Genomic DNA, 19544 nt, shown 5'->3' with positions numbered 1-19544 from the left:
TTACTCAGTGAGGCTTGGGAGGAAGAGAAGCAACATGTACAGTAGGAGGAAGAGAAGAGCAAAAAAAGAAACACTTTTGTCTTTCAAACACTGTTTATAACATCGTGAAATATGTTTCAAACCATAAGAATCGTTTGTTTAATGCACACTAGTTTATGATGACAATAAACATATTGAAAGTAATTTTGTACTGTAAAACTTTCTGAAAAATACTACTGATGGAATCATGGAATACAATAGCATTTTCAACATCCAGACGACAATAGCATTTTTTTTTAAAGAACATTTAATTGGTTGTTCATGTATATTAGGGTCTTTGTTCCATTGTGAGTTGTCCTGTAAGCGTCAAGAGCAGTAACAAAAGCTGCCCTACATTAATGATCTGGTTGAATGGGCTGGCTGGATTGATGACCTGTAAACATACATTCTAGTGGAAATCACAGATATGCATGAGAAGTGGAATCCACTCAAGCGTGATCACTTCCTGGACCCCACTAAAGGAGGGTGGAATGCACTCGTACGTGCTGTAGCAAGCTGGGGCAGAGTTCTAGGGTTCAGGGAACACTCATAGCCTATAAATCATGCAACTATCTTCATGATCAATCTCAATGACTTAACTCTGTACACTCCACCAGATGTCAGCCGTTTGAGTACAGTATCTGCACCACACACACCTTGATGATAAGCCTTGTACAGGGGCATACCAGAAACCACAGGGGTGTAGGGTTGTTCCCACTTTTTATAGGCCTACACCCCATACCAGATTACCCAAACTAGTTGACTATGAAATTAACTAGGACACCGCCCACCTTTACAGTAAAAACAACAGTTATGGGCCAATAGACTAGATGATGTTGCTGTTATTGTTGATGTTGGTATGCTATAAGACTTTACACAGGAAATGCAATATGTATTATTATGGAATCAAGTCATCTGTGTTGCAGATACAGTAGGATAATTTGATTAAGAGGCCAGTCTATTGCGGTCACTGCCACACATAAGGGTGTGATGACCTGTCACTAACAGGGGTGGGATCCCAGGGACAGCTGAAGACATTAACATTACTATGTATAGGCACTCAGAGCACTCCTGTCATCGCTCTAGGTTATGCAGAATAGTGCACTGGCTGAAGATTGTGGCCAAAAACAAGGATCACTGTGAAGATATAAGACTGTTACTTTAGTATTTACTCGGTTGACTGGACATGGCGGGGAAGGAAGAGTGGCAGAGATTAGCTGACATCATCCAACATTGGAACAACACCCGACTGGACCTGTTTGAGATCAGTCTGCCATGCAAGGTGAGTGGACTTCAGAAATGTAATCAATCAAATCTACAGTGGAGTGGGAAATGATTGACTCCCTTGATAAAGATGAGAAAAAAATGACAAAGTAATTCAAATATGGAGCTATATTACAAGCTCAAAAAAATTGGGAAATTATATTATTTTATACTAATACCATTGATCAGATAAAGAGATTTAGTTTAATAAGTAATCTTTTTTTCTCTCAAAAAGGTAGCGATCAAAATTATTGACACTGATGTTTTAAATACGTTTCAAAAACCTCACCCTGAGAGGTTAACGGCACTGAGCCTTTTTCTATAATGTGTTGTGAGATTGGAGAACACATTGGGAGGGATTTTAGACCAGTCCTCCATACAGAATCTTTACAGATCCTTTATATCCTTCATCTGCCCTTATGGACTGCCCTCTCCAATTCAAACCACAGGTTTTTAATGGCGTCCGGAGACTGAGATGGCCATTGCAAAATGTTGATTTTGTGTTCAATTAACCATTCCTTTGTGGTGTGCTTGGTGTCAGTGTGTTTCTGGAAGATCCACAAGATGCCACATTTCAGGCAGAGGCAACCAGGTTTTTAGCTAAAATGTTCAAGTACTTGGTAGAGTTCATGATGCTGTTGATTTTAACAAGGGCACCAGGACCAGTGGAAGCAAACATCAAATATCTAGAACCATATTTTTTAGTAGGTATGAGGTTCTTTCCTCACATGCATCCTTATTTTGACGCAAAACCCACCTCTGGTGTGCGTGGCCAAATACCTCTATTTCCATCTCATACGATCATAGCACCTGGTTTCAATCCAAGTGCCATGTGTCTAAAGAGCCTGACTGCCAATATGTCTAGCCTGAGACTCACACCTCACCCTTGTTACAGCCCCCCTCTGTTTATTGTAAGTCTCAACTTTTCAAAACAGTACTGCATTTAAAACTGTATGGATTGGTTCACATGTAATAAACTAACCTGTCTCTGGCATGCCACCTTAGCTTTTTGAGAAGATAAACTGAGTGTGGTGTATAAGCAATAAAAGTCAACTGGTTTTAATAAAATCACACAACTTAAACCATTTACATTTCATATACTTCCTACTGCCAGCCTATTGCTTATGTGTTGCATGTGAGTACCAATTACTTCAATAATTAATATTTATTTTGAGAACTGTGACGCACATTAAAATGGTGATAATGTACAGTACCAGTCAAAAGTTTGGACACACATACTCATTCAAGGAGTTTTTGTTATTTTAGCAATTTTCTACATTGTAGAACAATAGTGAAGACATCAAAACTATGAAATAACACATATGGCATCATGTAGTAACAAAAAAAAGTGTTAAACAAATCAAAATATATTTGAGATTTTTCAAAGTAGCCATGCCTTTGCCTTGATGACAGCTTTGCACACTCTTCACCTGGAATGCATTTCAATTAACAGGTGTGCCTTGTTAAAAGTTAATTTTGGGGATTTCTTTCCTTCTTATGTTTGAGCCAATCAGTTGTGTTGTGACTAGCGGTGGTATACAGAAGATAGCCTTATTTGGTAAAAGACCAAGTTCATATTATGTCAAGAACAGCTCAAATAAGCAAATATAAACGACAGTCCATCATTACTTTAAGACATGAAGGTCAATCAATCTGGAAAATTGCAGTCGCAAGTACCATCAAGCGCTATGATGAAACTACTTCTCATGAGGACCACCACAGAAAAGGAAGAACCAGAGTTACCTCTGCTGCAGAGAATAAGTTAATTAGAGTTAACTGCACCTCAGATAGCAGCCCAAATAAATCTTGGTCAAATTGCTGAAAATAAACCACTATTAAAGGACACCAATAATAAGAAGAGACTTGCTTAGGCCAAGAAATACAAACAATGGACATTAGACCAGTGGAAATCTGTCCTTTGGTCTGAGTCCAAATTTGAGAATATTGGTTCTAACCGCTGTGTCTTTGTCAGACGCAGAGTAGGTGAACGGATGATCTCCGCATGTGTGGTTCCCACCGTGAAGTATGGAGGAGGAGGTGTGATGGTGTGGGGGTGCTTTGTGGATGCTTTGTGTTCAATTTTCACCTAAAATGACATACTCAAATCTAACTGTCTGTAGCTCAGGCCCTGAAGCAAGGATATGTATATTCTTGGTACCATTTGAAAGGAAACACTTTGATGTTTCCTTTCAAATGTTTATGGAAATGTAAAATGAATGTAGTAGAATATAACACAATAGATCTGGTAAAAGATAATACAAAGAAAAAAACAAACATTATTTTGTATTTTTTTGTACCATCATCTTTGAAATGCAAGAGAAAGGCCAAAATGTATTATTCTAGCCCAGGTGCAATTTCGATTTTGGCCAATAGATGGCATCAGTGTATATGCAAAGGTTTAGACTGATCCAATGAACCATTGCATTTCTGTTCAAAATGTTGTATCAAGACTCCCCAAATGTGCCTAATTTGTTTATTAATAACTTTCATGTTCAAAACTGTGCACTCTCAAACAATAGCATGGTATTATTTCACTATAATAGCTACTGTAAATTGGACAGTGCAGTTAGATTAACAAAAATGTAAGCTTTCTGCCAATATCAGATATGTCTATGTTCTGGGAAATATTCTTGTTACTTACAACCTCATGCTAATCGCATTAGCCTACGTTAGCTCAACCGTCCCGTGGAAGGGACACTGATCCCGAAGACACGGTCTCAATGGGGTCTCAATGGGGATAGCTGAGCTGACTACACTGACTGTGCTAGCGGCAGACTCCACTAAGCTGGCAGGTTGGCTAACAGGCTAACAGAGTCCCAGAAAGAGGGCCAATTATCTACAAATTCTATCTTTTGGGAGGGGCAGAAAACAGTTTTCAACCAGTGATTGAGTTGAGACTGCTGTAGAGGTCATCACTCCCCCTAACTGGGAGGGGGCCAGAGACAATTACTCGATGCCGACACATCTTTCTAGCTGATTTACACGCTGAAGCTATGTTGCGCTTGGTGACCTCTGACTGTTTCATCCTAAAATCGTTGGTGCCGACGTGGATAACAATATCCCTATACTCTCTACACTCGCCAGTTTTAGCTTTAGCCAGCACCATCTTCAGATTAGCCTTAACGTCGGTAGCCCTGCCCCCTGGTAAACAGTGTATGATCGCTGGATGATTCTTTTTAAGGCTAATAGTGCGGGTAATGGAGTCGCCAATGACTAAGGTTTTCAATTTGTCAGAGATAATGGTGGGAGGCTTCGGGGTCTCAGACCCCGTAACGGGAGGGGTAGAGACCAGAAAAGCCTCGGCCTCTGACTCCGACTCACTGCTTAATGGGGAGAACCGGTTGAAAGTTTCTGTCGGCTGAATGAGCGACACCGGTTGAGCATTCCTACACCATTTCCCTCCAGAAGCCATGAGAAAGTTGTCCACCTGCGGGGACCGTGCGAGGGGATTTATACTACTATCTGTACTCACTGGTGGCACAGACGCTGTTTCATCCTTTCCTACACTGAAATGACCCTTGCCTAACGATTGTGTCTGAAGCTGAGCTTGCAGCACAGCTATCCTCGCCGTAAGGCGATCGTTCTCCTGTATATTATGAGTACAGCGACTGCAATTAGAAGGCATCATGTTAATGTTACTACTTAGCTTCGGCTGGTGGAGGTCCTGACAAACCACGTCCAGATTAAGCGTCCGGAGTGAAAAAGTTGAGTGAGGGAAAAACTAAAAATATAAACGGTAATTAAAAGTAAAAACCGTAAAGTTGTCAGGTAGCAAAGTAAGGTTCGCAACAAAACGCACAGCCGCACGTAAACAAGTCTACAAGTTGTGACCGGAAATCCGGTAACTCTCCGAATGCACTGTATGTTGCATACAAAGAAGTTGTTGACTCCCAAGAGATGTGAAAGTTACAATAAAAACAATCTCCCCTTGTATCAAAGTGATTCCGAACACCTCACTGCACCCCCCCCCCCCCATCACACGAAGCATCGGGGAGTACTGGCGTTCCGGTTGGTGGTGACGTTCGGTCCTGGGTCGCTGCCGATGTAACCGGGGGTGCCTAGCCAGCTTGTTGGGCTTCCACGCCCTAGCTGGTTCGAGAGGTTTCCTTTCCCCGATTGGCTCAGAAGGCGCCCATCCCACGTCGGGCCTCAGCCGGATCGTCTGGTCTTGTTCGCCCAGCCGGCCAATGAGTTTTCTTGTTCTGTTGGTGACGTCGGGCTTGGATTCCGCCGACGATGGAACCGGGGGTGCCTAAGCCAGCTCGTCGGGTTTCCACATCCTAGCTGGCTCGAGAGGTTTCCTTGCCTCGGTTGGCTCGGCAGGTTCCCATCCCACGTCATGCTCCGCCGGATCATCGGGCTTCCACGCCGCAGCGGGATCGACAGGCGTTCAGGCCTCAGCCGGGTCGCCAGGCTCCCACGCCCCTGCTTGTTCGTCGGGAGTTTACCTCCAGCCGGCTTGCCCAGCGCCCATGTCTCGGCCGGCTCGCCCAGGTGGGACGCCGGGTGACGCCCCTAGAGAGGGGGGGAAATGTCACGCCTGCTCCCTCTTTCCCCCCCTGCCCTGCATTGCACAGTCCTGCCACCATCATTTACGCACACCTGCCTTCCCTCGTCACGCGCTTCAGCGATATTGGACTCACCTGGACTCACTCAATCACCTCTTTATTACCTGCCCTATATTTGTCAGTTCCCCAGCTCTGTTCCCCGCTGCTGCATTGTTTGTCATATGTCCCTGTTACCTGTGTGCTGATGCTGTTTCTGTCTTGTTCTATGTCTGTTCCCTATTAAATGTTTGACTCCCCGTACCTGTTTCTCATCTCCTGCGTCGGTCCTTACATATACATAATGCAGAGATTCAAGGGGGTATTCCCAGCTGGGACTCAAACCCAGGCCCAGCAACTGTCAAGTCAACACCTTAACCCTTACCCCAAGATGTCCAAGCCTCTTGACGGGGTTGCTAGGTATTGGGTTTTGGTCACTACATTACCCCCTTCCTTAAGGGTGAGTCCCCACGCCTTTTTATACCGAGGTACTTAATGGACACACGCCTTCCCGATGGCCGCCCTTGCTCCACCCAGCAACTGTCAAGCCAACACTTTAACCGGTGTAGGACATCATTGTAAATAAGAATTTGTCCTTAACTGACTTCCCTAAAACAAAAACTTTTACCGGTACGCCAAGAGATCTCAACCTTTTGAAGAGGTCGCTAGGTGTTGGGTTAAAGTACTGTTTGTACTGCAGGTCTCCTGGAAATACATGAAGACTGATCATGAGGATGTGTAAGACTTCACTGTATGCCTGAGATTGCCAGCTGTCATAAGGAGTAAGGAAGATATTCAGTTTTTACCACAGTCAAGGAGTTTAACCATACAAGAACCACGTTCATCTGTAAATAGAAAAGGGTACAGAAGACTGGTATGCGTTTTGTTACGCTCAGAGTTAATCATGGGGCATTGAGTTTGACTGTCAGCAAAGGTGTGAAAAGTTTGTAAACAGTCTAGTCGTGTATTGTTGTGTATGAGCACCTACAGTTGTGCTGTTGAGAAGACAAGCACTGCCAACTACACACTGAATAGGCTCAAAGAGTGTACTAACAGCCCCTATCCCCCTTGACAAAGAACTGACTGCAAGGATGCAAGGGTGTGAAAAGTATGAGGAGCACTTGGCTTGTGGATTGGTGATATTGTTTTCTCAAGAGGGGGTTTTGCTTTTATAAATACCTTTGGCTGTCCTGGCTTTTTTGCATCCCACATTCTCATTATGCTCCAGGATAGCATGATGTGTCCGCAGCAGGATTAGTCTGTAGGACACACATTAGACAGTGATCATCTAACATTTTACTACTTTGTCCCAAACAAGGTACTATATCCAGCCATCCCCCTCATGTCAATAGATCATGCATACTAACAACCTTCACACACATTACCCACCACCAACAGACACCAATTAGTCACCCACATTATCCCTTACTAATACCTCAGCTTTTCTCCGATTTACACTTCAAGTTACAAATCTCATAGATAGCAGCTGGCTAATTACAATGATTTGCTTTGGAATTTCTAGCCAGCGGATTATGAAAGCTAGCTATGTAGATTTTGGTTTAGATAAACAAATGAAGATTGCTAGCTAGTTAGCTAAGTTAGCTACGTTACCGCTAGTTAGCTAAGTTAGCTTCGTTCATCCACTCTTTCCCCTCTAGAATTTAGAGTTCCATGGAGTGATGCGGTTCTACTTCGAGGACCATGTTGCAGGGAACGTTGCCACCAAGTGCCTGCGTATTAGCAGCACCACCACCACTGGAGAGGTTATTGAAACACTGTCAGAGAAGTTCAGACCGGACATGAAGATGTTGAATACTCCCTATTTCCTGTTTGAGGTCCATGCTAACAAGGGTAAGATGGATGGATGGATGGATGGATGGATGGATGGATGGATGGATGGATGGATGGATGGATGGATGGCATGGACTAGGTATGGATGGAGGGATGGATGGATGGACGGATGGACAGACACAGACAGACAGACGGATGGCTGGATGGATGGATACATGAATTAAAGAGTACACTTGGGGGCAGGGCATTTGTGAACAATTCTATATTTTGAATAGATTGAGTGTATTATCTTGTAAATTTGTTCATGTTACTCTCCCACTCTTCGCCCTGTTAACCATGGCAGAAGAACGGCAGCTGGACCTGAGTGAAAAGCCTCTGGATGTGCAGCTGAACTGGAACACAGACAACAGGGAGGGCCGCTTCGTACTCAAGAAGGATAAGGACATTATTGTACATGTGACTGACTGCTTACTGTATTTATAATTGAGCAGAATTTGCTCAGTTAGAAATTACTTTTCATGCCCGACTTAGATGTCAAGGCAAGGAAAGCAATTTAGCTGGCAAGAGTTTATGCTTTGATTTACACTGTAGTGTTGTGTCTCTCTGTGTGATTATGTGGCCTTTATCCATACAGGACAACAGCCCAGAGAAAAAGAAGGGAGGCATGATCCAGAACTTCAAGAGGACACTGTCGAGGAAAGAGAAGAAGAAGGAGAAGAAGAAGACGGGAGATGATGCTGTTAACCACTCGGCAAAGCCTAATGGGTCCACTATGAGGAAAGAGAATGGGTAGGTCTTCCCTTAACACCAATGAATTCATTAGCAAACAGAGAAGCATGACAATAAAAAGTTTTTTTTTTTTTAACTCCAAGCACCCCCACTCTGGTTCACAAAAGTTCATGTTCAATGTTAAGTCTCAAGTTATAGGTACAGTCTTCTCTCCACTGCAGGCAGATATCAGCTTCTGTACCCGTGGAGAAGTCATCGACCAACAAGGATATCGTTTCTAACACTGACACAATGGAATGCAAGAAGAATAGCACGTGGGGTGGCATTATAAAGCCTATGGTCCGGAAGCATAACCAGCAACAAGACTATGGAACAAGGAATGAAAGGTAAACCAGACCAAGTAATGTAAACATTTACATTTATTGACATGACCTTATCTTCTGTGTGTGACAAAAATTCACACGTTTCAAAAATTCACACGTTTCTGGCATCTCTTGAAACTTAATAAAATGGCTACTGTGGCTGTTGTTTTTTCATGATTCCCGTTTTGAGATATCATTGAAGTGACTATAGGCTGGACAACTGAAATTATTACATCTCGTCTTAACAGAGATCAGGACAACATGGACCAACTTGCACTTCCAGTTGGTATTAAATTCAGGGAAAATTGTAAGTAATTCAATTTGACCACTGTAATAGCACTGTAGTAGCACATTGTAATAGCACATAGTAATAACATAGCAATAAAACAATCAGTTTGTTGTCTGTGTCATTATCATCCTGTATTAATCTGCTGTCCTCTACTGGTGTCCCTCTGTCATAACAGCTGAGGACCCCTTCCTCTCTGCAGTCATCAACTACACCAACAGTTCCACTGTCCACTTCAAGCTCTCCCCTGCCTACGTCCTGTACATGACCGGACGCTTCGTACTCCACCGCCATTACAGCCACAGTCAGGAGACATCGCAGAGTCATCGCCCCTCAGAGCACGCACACAGAGTCACCGCTACTGTCAGCAAGATGGTAGCCATGACTGAGGTGGTCTTCCAGGCAAGTGAGACCATGCGTGCACCATCACACGTTTGACTCTGTGAATTATACAGCTTAATTGGAAAGAGCATGCCTCTACTGCTTCATGGGCTCATTGTGGTTTTGGTAACACTTTAGCCTGAAGGTATACTTAAGCAATAAGGTTTGAGTGGGTGTGGTACAGTATATGCCAATATACTGTACCATGGCTATGGGCTTTTCTTATGCACAACGAAACGTGGAGTGCCTGGACACAGCCCTTAGCCGTGGTAAATTTGCCATATATCACAAACCCCATACACAGTTAAAGCTACAATAATGAAATAAATGGGTTCACAAGCATAAGTCATCACCTCTCAGTCTAAGAAACAACATGACAAATAAAACGCGTCCAGCTTCTAGAATTGTCATTTCTACCAGTGATCCTAGCAAGCATTTGTTCATAAGATGCTACTTCTAAAATTGATTCTATCCATTGTTTCAGAGTAGGAGTGGCATGACCCTTCCAAATTCTAAGGATTACTCTAGCTGCTGTAACCATACCAACAGTGATCAGTGCAAATTCCTCATTTGTTACATTAGGTAACTCTGTTCTATCACCCAAGAGACATATTTTCGGTGAAACTGGAATTGTTAACCCCAACCATTCCTCCAGATATTTCCAGTGGTATAAAGTACATACATTTTCCCTGACACCCAAAAGTACTCATTACATTTTGAATTCTTAGCCGTACAGGAAAATGGTCAAATTCACACACTTATCAAGGGAACATCCCTGGTCATCCCTACTGCCTCTGATCTGGCGGACTCACTAAACAGAATGCTTCGTTTGTAAATTATGTCTGGATGTTGGAGTGCACCCCTGGCTATCCGTAGGTTTTAAAAACCAGAAAATGATGCCATCTGGCTTGCTTGATATACGGAAGTTGAGATGATTTTTGATATTCATATTTTAGAAATTACATTTACTTTTGATACTAAAGTATATTTCAAACAAAATACTAATAGACTTTTACTCAAGTAGTATTTTACTAGGTGACTTTCACTTTTACTTGAGTCATTTTCTATTAAGGTATCTTTACTTTTACTTAAGTATGACAACTGGGTAGTTTTTCCACCACTGGATATTTCAAAACATCCTTCCAGAAAGGTAGCACTAATGTACACTCCCTTATGGACTACCGAAGTGGCGCAGCGGTCTAAGGCACTACATTTCAGTGCAAGAGGTGTCCCTGGTTTGAATCCAGGCTGCATCACATCCTGCCGTGATTGGGAGTCCCATAGGGCGGTGCACAGTTGTCCGGGTTTGGCTGTAGTAGGCCGCCATTGTAAATAAGAATTTGTTCTTAACTGACTTGCCTAGTTAAATAAAGGTAAAATAAAAATAGTGTGTAAGAATTTCCCAGTGTCTTTTTGGCATTTCCAACACAGAGAATTGTTGGTCAGCCCCATTTTATGAAGCCTTGTTGGGGTACAATAAAATCTATGTAGTATCTTATACTGAGTAAGTTTCCTCCTGGCTTCCCTTATGTTCCTCCTTGGCTGGACAAGATTCTCAACCAGGTATCATCCTCAATTTCACACTTAAGGTCAAATTGACATATTGTTCTGAGGTTTTTACAGTCTTTACTCTGCAGATTACTAAATATTGAGTAAAACATGGCTGCTTTATGTTTGGGTAATTCCAGTTACTCAGCTATTGGGTTATTTCCTGGATTTAGTTGATAGCTGGTTGTGGACCACAACCATTTTAATCACGTTGATCTTTCCACATAAAGAAAGTTTGATCTTTTCACATTTTTCTAAATTTGTCTTAATCTTGACTACTGGTGGCTCAAAATGTAGTCTTAATACCCAAATATTTCATCCCAGTAGGAACCCATCTGATATTACATGTGGTAACGGTTCCAGAGTAACATATGGCATTAATTGACATTGCTTCCAATTTATTCCAATTTATTTTGTAGCCTGACAACTAGAATATGATTCAATACAAGTAAGCAATCGTGGTAGAGACTGAAGAGGATCAGAGACCAGCAGTAGAATATTGTTTGCACACATAAGCAGCTTGTGTTCTTTTCCTCCTCCATGTACACCCCTAATTTGGATCTGTTCTCATCATTGTTGCAAGAGGCTCTAAAACTATGGTAAACGGGAGAGGGGAGAGCGAGCAACCCTGCCTTGTGCCTCTAGAAAGACAAAAAAAAGAAGACATAATTCTATTCGTAAGTACTGTTGCTTTAGAATTAGAATAGAGGACCCCTATCCATTTACAAAATTCAGCCCACTCTACCCTATCGGGGTAGAGTGAGGCCTTCTCAGAATCTAAGGAGACAGCAGCAGTAGGAACTATATTTGAGCGGTTTAACCACATGAGATACTGTGGAAATCTTTTCAGTTGAGCCTATGTTGATCTCAGAAAAGGATCTAAGATCATCTGCTAGTGATTGGCTAAATAGCTCATATTGTAATAGCATTGTGTTGAGTCTAAATCTACCCTTTTATATAAACATGTAACTTTAGTATAGCATGATCTGTGAGGGCAATAGGCCCAATCTTGCAATCAATCCCATTATTAACCATGAAATTAGATATCAAGAAGAAATCTATTCTGGAGTGTGCCCTATGACAGTGGGAGAAAAAAGTATATTCTCTATCATTAGGATGGACTAATCTCCATACGTCTGTAAGGCCCATATCTTCTGCTAATATACACTACCGGTCAAATGTTTTAGAACACCTACTCATTCAAGGGTTTTTCTTTATTTTTACTATTTTCTACATTGTAGAATAATAGTGAAGACATCAAAACTATGAAATAACACATATGAAATCATGTAGTAACCAAAAAAGTGTTAAACAAATCAAAATATATTTTATATTTGAGATTCTTCAAAGTAGCCACCATTTGCCTGGATGACAGCTTTGCACACTCTTGGCATTCTCTCAACCAGCTTCATGAGGTCATCACCTTGCATGCATTCAATTAACAGGTGTGCCTTGTTAAAAGTTAACTTGTGGAATTTCTTTCCTTCTTAATGCGTTTGAGCCAATCAGTTGTGTTGTGACAAGGTAGGGGTGGTATACAGAAGATAGCCGTATTTGGTAAAAGACCAAGTTCATATTATGGCAAGAACAGCTCAAATAAGCAGAGAAACAACAGTCCATCATTGCTTTAAGACATTAAGGTCAGTAAATCCGGAATATTTCAAGAACTTTGAACGTTTCTTCGGGTGCAGTCGCAAAAACCATCAAGCGCTATGATTAAACTGGCTCTCACGAGGACCACCATTGGAAACGAAGACCCAGAGTTACCTCTGCTGCAGAGGATAAGTTTATTAGAGTTACCAGCCTCAGAAATTGCAGCCAAAATAAATGCTTCACAGAGTTCAAGTAACAGACACATCTCAACATGAACTGTTCAGAAGAGACTGCATGAATCAGGCCTTCATGGTTGAATTGGTGCAAAGAAACCACTACTAAGGGACGCCAATAATAAGAAGAGACTTGCTTGGGCCAAGAAACACGAGCATTATACATTAGACCGATGGAAATCTGTCCTTTGGTCTGATGAATCCAAATTAGATTTTTTTGGTTCCAACCGCCATGTATTTGTGAGACGAAGAATAGGATGATCTCTGCATGTTCCCACCGTGAACCACACATGGGTGACCCACACCGTGGACCACACGTGAACCACACTGGTGACACTGTCTGCTATTTATTTAGAATTCAAGGCACACATAACCAGCAGTCTCTCTTAGCTAAGAGTTGCGTCACTTCTTATTTTTCAAAGAAACATTATTATTTTGGAAATTCCAAATTGTTTGCTAGTCAACTTACACACTGTCACGCCCTGACCATAGAGAGCCTTTTTATTCTCTATTTTGGTTAGTTCGGGGTGTGACTAGGGTGGGTGATCTAGTGCAGTTATTTCTATGTTGGCCTGGTATGGTTCCCAATCAGAGGCAGCTGTTTATCGTTGTCTCTGATTGGGGATCATATTTAGGCAGCCATTACCCCACTGGTTTTTGTGGGATCTTGTTTCTGTGTAGTTGCCTGTGAGCACTGCTTGAGCTTCACGTATCGTTTATTCTTCTTTGTTGTTTTTGTGAGTTTCATTTGATTAAACATGTGGAACTCTACGTACGCTGCGCCTTGGTCCGTTATCGATCGTGACACACACAGCACTGACACACACACCTACCCCACCAGATATGCCACCAGGAGTCTTTTCACAATCCCCAGGTCCAGAACATATTCAAGGAAACATACAGTATTATACAGAGCCATGAGTGCATGGAACTCCCTTCCATCTTTTATAGGGCAAGTGAACAACAAACCTGGTTTCAAAAAACAAATAAATCAACACCTCGCAGGACAACACCTCTCCACATGTGACCTACTCGTTGTGTGTATGTACTGACATGTATGTGTAACTGATAGATTCACACACACACTACATGTTCATTTTTTTTAAATGTATGTAAATTGTTAAGTCTTTTGTCTGTAATTATTTTTCATTATGTGTCAGACCCCAGTAGGATTAGCTGTCGCCATTGTCATCGGTTTATAATGCTTGATAACTTGTTACAAGCATGCATGAGACTTTATAATGTCTCATAATAAGGCTTATAATATGTCCATATTTATTCCATCTTGGTCTTTCTCTCCCTTCCAGAAGCAGAAGTCCATAGCTGGTGCTGTAGCCTTCTGGATGGCCAATGCCTCAGAGCTCCTGAACTTCCTGAAGCAGGACAGAGATCTAAGCCCCATCACACTGCAGGCTCAGGAGAACCTGGCACACCTGGTGCACAAAGCTTTCAAGTAAGACATTACATATAGCACTTCTTATCTCTTCTAATCTAGATAATTTACTCTGACCTCAGTAAAAAGGATTGTAGCTGCTGTTCTACTGTGAAGACATTGAACTGAGCACATAAGGGATCTTCCCTCATCAGTCCTGATGTTGTACAGTATTGATAAAACCCCCTGCTCCCTGTCTGTCTGTCTTTCTGTCTTTTGTTCCTCAAGGTGTTTGACTCAGTGTCTGCTGGCTGATCTGAGCAGACACTTGCCAGAATTCCTTATTTATCCCGAGGGGAGTCAATCACCTGCAGAAATAGGTACACCATGAATGTTAACCACAACACAATCTAGTTATAACCTCTAACTTTCTTTGTTTTAACGTGCAGTTTCCATATGTTAGTTTTGATCCAGTAGATATAGAACCATCATATTAGCATGAAAATCAACACCAGTGTGCTTATTTTCAATGTTTTTTTTAAAAGTTTGTTTTAAAACTTTTGGTCACTCTATCCTCCCTCCACCAGAGGGCGTACTGCAAACCTTGATGGGTGCCATGTCTCTGCTGCGTCGCTGTCGAATCAACGCTGCCCTCACCATCCAGCTGTTCTCCCAACTCTTCCACTCCATCAGCGCCTGGCTCTTCAACAGGTTAGAGAGGACGACATACAGTAGTTGAGGCCTTTAAATCACGTTTTGAAAACCCACCCTTTTAGCCTGGCCTTTAATCACCATTATTTTACACATCTTTTGTGTTTCATGTTCTTTTATTAATCTCTTTTATTGCTTTGTCATGTTTTAATCTCCTTGTTTTTCATGATTTTACTGTAAAGTGTGTCATTTTAAATGCACTTTAAATAATGTTTGATTTGATTCAACAGGCTGCTGAGCCCCAGCGCCCAGGGAGAGGCCTGCTCCCTGGGCCTTAGGTCCCACTACTGGGGGGCCACCCTCCGCCAGAGGCTTAGCCTGGTGGAGGACTGGGCAGAGAGGCAAGGTCTGGAGCTGGCCGCAGACTGCCACCTTAGCCGCATCATACAGGTGGGTGACTTTATTTTAGTTTATTTGACCAGGTTAGTCAAATGTGTCTAAAATCCTCAAGGTGGGCGTTTTAAAGCTAGTTCCTACGTCACAGTAGGGTTGTTTAAAGGTCCAATGCAGCTGTTTTTATCTCAATATCAAATCATTTCTGGGTAACAATTAAGTACTGTTTGTTTTAAATTAAAATGGTCAAAAAGAAACAAAAATAGCTTCTCAGCAAAGAGAAATTTCTTAAGCAAAAATGTAACTAAGACAAAGTTATTTTACAGAAAACAGACTTTCAGCATGCTTATAGGGAAGGGCACTCAACATGCTTGGCACTGACACAAATGACTGATGATTGGCTGAAAGAAGATTGTGGGAGCTGTTTTGTTAGACTTCAGTACAGCTTTTGATATCATTGATCATAACCTATTGCTGAAAAAACTTAAGTCTTATGGATTTGCATCCTCTGCCTAATTATGGATTGCAAGTTACCTAATGTATCTATTAGAACACAAAGGGTTTTCATTAATGGAAGCCTCTCTCATGCAAATTCAGTTGAATGTGGTGTACCGCAGGGCATCTGGCTAGGGCCTTTATTGTTTTCTGTTTTTACAAATTACTTTTCACTGACCTTGAATAAAGTCTGTGTGTCTTTGTACACTGACGACTCAACAGTATACACGTCGGCTGCAACAGTAAAATAAATAACTGAGACATTTAACATAGAGATCCAGTCAGTTTTTGAATGGGTGACTAGCATTAGGCTGGTGCTAAATATCAAAAAAACTAAAAGCATAATTTTTCAGACAAATCACTCGCTCGATGCTAAACCTTGTTTAGATCTATTATTGAACAATATGGCTAATGAGCAAGTTGAAGGGACAAAACTGCTGGGTGTAACCCTAGATAGCGAGCTTTCATGGTCAAAACATATAGAATCAATGGTTGCTAAAATGGGAAGACATTTTAGGGTCCATGATAGGGTGTTGCTCTGCCTTCTTGACATCTTAGTTGAACAGACAGGTCCTACAGGCCCTAGTTTTGTCACACCTGGACTACTGCCCAGCTGTGTGGTCATGTGCGGCAAAGAAGGACAGTTGGTCCAGAACAAAGCAGCCCGTATCACACTTAGATGTACACAGAGGGAACGTGTCAGTAACATGCATTTCAGTCTCTCCTGGCTCAAAGTTGAGGAGAGGTTTTGATGTGTTGAAGTTACCGAACCCAGAACTCTGATGAAGGCAGCTTGTCTGTTGAAACGTTGGTTATTAAATTATTGCATCTGAGCTCCTAGAGTGTGCAGCTTTCCTTTTCTTTTTGAAGGTTCAGAACTGTCTGTTCAAGCAGTTGGCAAGCAGTTCGGACACACATCAGTACAACACAAGACATGCACCCAGAGGTCTCTTCACAGTCCCCAGGTCCTGAACAGAGAATGGGAAACGCACAGTATTAAATAAAGCCATGACTACATGGAACTCTCTGCTACCCCAGGTAACTCAAGCTAGCAATAAAACCAGTTTAAAAAAACAGATAATACAAAGGGGACTGTGAAGAGACAGACATTTTATATACAGTTGAAGACGGAAGTTTACATACACTTAGGTTGGAGTCATTAAAACTAATTTTTCAACCACTCCACAAATTTCTTGTTAACAAACTATATTTTTGGCAAGTCGGTTAGGACATCTACTTTGTGCATGACACAAGTCATTTTTGAAACAATTGTTTACAGACAGATTATTTCACTTATAATGTATCACAATTCCAGTGGGTCAGAAGTTTACATACACTAAGTTGACTGTGCCTTTAAACAGCTTAGAAAATTGCAGAAAATTATGTCATGGCTTTAGAAGCTTCTGATAGGCTAATTGACATAATTTGAGTGTGGATGTATTTCAAGGCCAACCTTTAAACTCAGTGCCTCTTTGCTTGACATCATGGGAAAATCAAAGGAAATCAGCCAAGACCTTAGATTTTTTTTTTTACCTCCAGTCTGGTTCATCCTTGGAAGCAATTTCCAAACACCTGAAGGTACCATGTTCGTCTGTACAAACAATAGTACGCAAGTATAAACACCATGGGACCACACAGCCATCATACCGCTCAGGAAGGAGAAGCATTCTGTTTCCTAGAGATGAACGTACTTTGGTGTGAAAAGTGCAAATCAACCCAGAACAACAGCAAAAAACCCTCTGAAGATGCTGGAGGAAACAGGTACAAAAGTATCTATATCCACAGTAAAACGAGTCCTATATCAACATAACCTGAAAGGCCGTTCAGCAAGGAAGAAGCCACTGCTCCAAAACCGCCATAAAAAGCCAGACTACGGTTTGCAACTGCACATGGGGACAAAGATCATACTTTTTGGAGAAATCTCCTCTGGTCTGATGAAACAAAAATAGAACTGTTTGGCCATAATGACCATCGTTATGTTTGGAGGAAAAAAAGGGGATGCTTGCAAGCCGAAGAACACCATCCCAACCGTGAAGCACGGGGGTGGCAGCATCATGTTGTGGGGGTGCTTTGCTGCAGGAGGGACTGGTGCACTTCACAAAATAGATGGCATCATGAGGAAGGACAATTATGTGGATATATTGAAGGAACATCTCAAGACATCAGTCAGGAAGTTAAAGCTTGGTCGCAAATGGGTCTTCCAAATGGACAATGACCCCAAGCATACTTCCAAAGTGGCTTAAGGACAACAAAGTCAAGGTATTGGAGTGGCCATCACAAAGCCTTGACCTCAATCCTATAGAAAATGAGTGTACAGAACTGAAAAAGCGTGTGCGAGCAAGGAGGCCTGCAAACCTGACTCAGTTACAAGAGCCAACTTATTGGCTTCACCCAACTTATTGTGGGAAATTTGTGGTAGGCTACCCGAAACGTTTGACCCAAGTTAAACAATTTAAAGGCAATGCTACCAAATACTAATTGAGTGTATGTAAACTTCTGACCCACTGGGAATGTGATGAAAGAAATAAAAACTAATGTGTATATATATATTTATTTTTTATTTAACCTTTATTTAACTAGGCAAGTCAGTTAAGAACAAATTATTATTTACAATGACAACCAGAGAACAGTGGGTTAACTGCCTTGTTCATGGGTAGAGCGACAGATTTTTACCTTGTCAGGTCAGGGATTTAATCCAGCAACATTTCGGTTACTGGCCCAACGCTCTAACCACTAGGCTACCTGCCGCCCCTGTATGCTATGTGTGAGTTTTTAAATGTACTGTATGTATTTCAGTCCTTGACTAATAAATGTTCTGTACTATGTATTATGTCATGTTTCATGTGGACCCCAGGAAAAGTATCTTATACTTTTTCAGCAGATAATGGGAATCCTAATAAATAACAATATCAAGATGAGTCCTTATTGGTCTGTCATGTTACAGGCTTCTGTCTATAACAGAATGGGGGCCTCCCTGGTCAGTACAATGTACATCATTTTTGCTACCGCAGATTTTTGGAAAGATATAGCTATGGAAAATTGCTACAGTGTTGCTACAACTCTCAACAACATTGCTGACCTGAATTCAGCTGGTGCTATCGACAAAGCTCAGTGGGAGAAGAAAGACTCATTTCTGGAGGACAATGCCAAGCTGCCTCACATGCACTTACTTGTGAAATCTTAAAGAGATGTGAACAATGCTGAATGGGTGTAAACAAAGAAGAGCTCTCTAGCAAGTGTGAAAATCTCCTTATAATCTTTCAAGGGCATTTTCTCCTACTTGTGTGTTTACAAGTTTATCAACTTTCAAAGCAGCATAACTTTCCCATGTTTCCCCGGTCAACTACAGTGTATGATTTACCATAAAGCCAACATTAGAGACGTGCCGTCACAAACGAAACAGATGAAGCAAGCACACACATTTTCTTCAGGAAATGTACCTTTTCTAGTTGAGATTTAGGATCTCCTTTTCAAGACCTGTGTTTACCCAACCACTTAACCCATGCCATTTATAAAAATGTGTATCTTATCAGGTTCAAGGTAGTAAAGAGGTGATTTGATTGATGGATATTTCCTAGGTAACAATGCTGTTGACCATGAACAAGTGTTCCATGCACGATTCAGAGAACATCCAGAACACCTGCTTCAAGTTAAACTCCTTGCAGCTTCGAACACTGATGACAAGCTACCTCTACGATACCAACGAGCCCCGCATTCCCCCTGTGAGTACTAGCCAAGTCCTTCAATTTGTAATTAATTGTTCGTAAACATTTATGGGCATTTATAAACATTATATGCGTTGTAATTTATACTGTGGGTATATATATTTTTATATGTATTTTTCTCAAATAAAATCAATCAACATCAAATAAATGATACAGCATT

At 41.6% G+C, this 19544-nt stretch overlaps 1 protein-coding gene across 2 annotated transcripts in view; it reads left to right on the top strand.

Moving 5' to 3' along the window:
• Nucleotides 1-1070: 1070 nt before the first annotated feature.
• LOC111968974 (afadin-like) overlaps nucleotides 1071-19544 on the top strand; it is a 30489-nt gene continuing 12015 nt past the window's right edge. The window contains exons 1-12 of one of the 2 annotated variants that reach the window (XM_023994963.2): nucleotides 1071-1300; nucleotides 7484-7676; nucleotides 7960-8072; nucleotides 8251-8405; nucleotides 8567-8731; nucleotides 8956-9014; nucleotides 9172-9395; nucleotides 14056-14201; nucleotides 14409-14500; nucleotides 14708-14831; nucleotides 15062-15221; nucleotides 19238-19381. In XM_023994963.2, coding sequence (XP_023850731.2) covers nucleotides 1205-1300; nucleotides 7484-7676; nucleotides 7960-8072; nucleotides 8251-8405; nucleotides 8567-8731; nucleotides 8956-9014; nucleotides 9172-9395; nucleotides 14056-14201; nucleotides 14409-14500; nucleotides 14708-14831; nucleotides 15062-15221; nucleotides 19238-19381 — 1671 coding nt within the window. In that variant the 5' untranslated portion in view covers nucleotides 1071-1204. The remainder of the gene's footprint in view (nucleotides 1301-7483; nucleotides 7677-7959; nucleotides 8073-8250; nucleotides 8406-8566; nucleotides 8732-8955; nucleotides 9015-9171; nucleotides 9396-14055; nucleotides 14202-14408; nucleotides 14501-14707; nucleotides 14832-15061; nucleotides 15222-19237; nucleotides 19382-19544) is intronic. The other variant, XM_070445081.1, reaches the window with a different exon arrangement.

Source organism: Salvelinus sp. IW2-2015, linkage group LG9, assembly GCF_002910315.2.
Source record: "Salvelinus sp. IW2-2015 linkage group LG9, ASM291031v2, whole genome shotgun sequence".
NCBI classification, from domain to species: domain Eukaryota; kingdom Metazoa; phylum Chordata; class Actinopteri; order Salmoniformes; family Salmonidae; genus Salvelinus; species Salvelinus sp. IW2-2015.
Note: the sequence above shows the minus strand (reverse complement) of the source record. Positions and strands in the feature narration are given on the sequence as shown.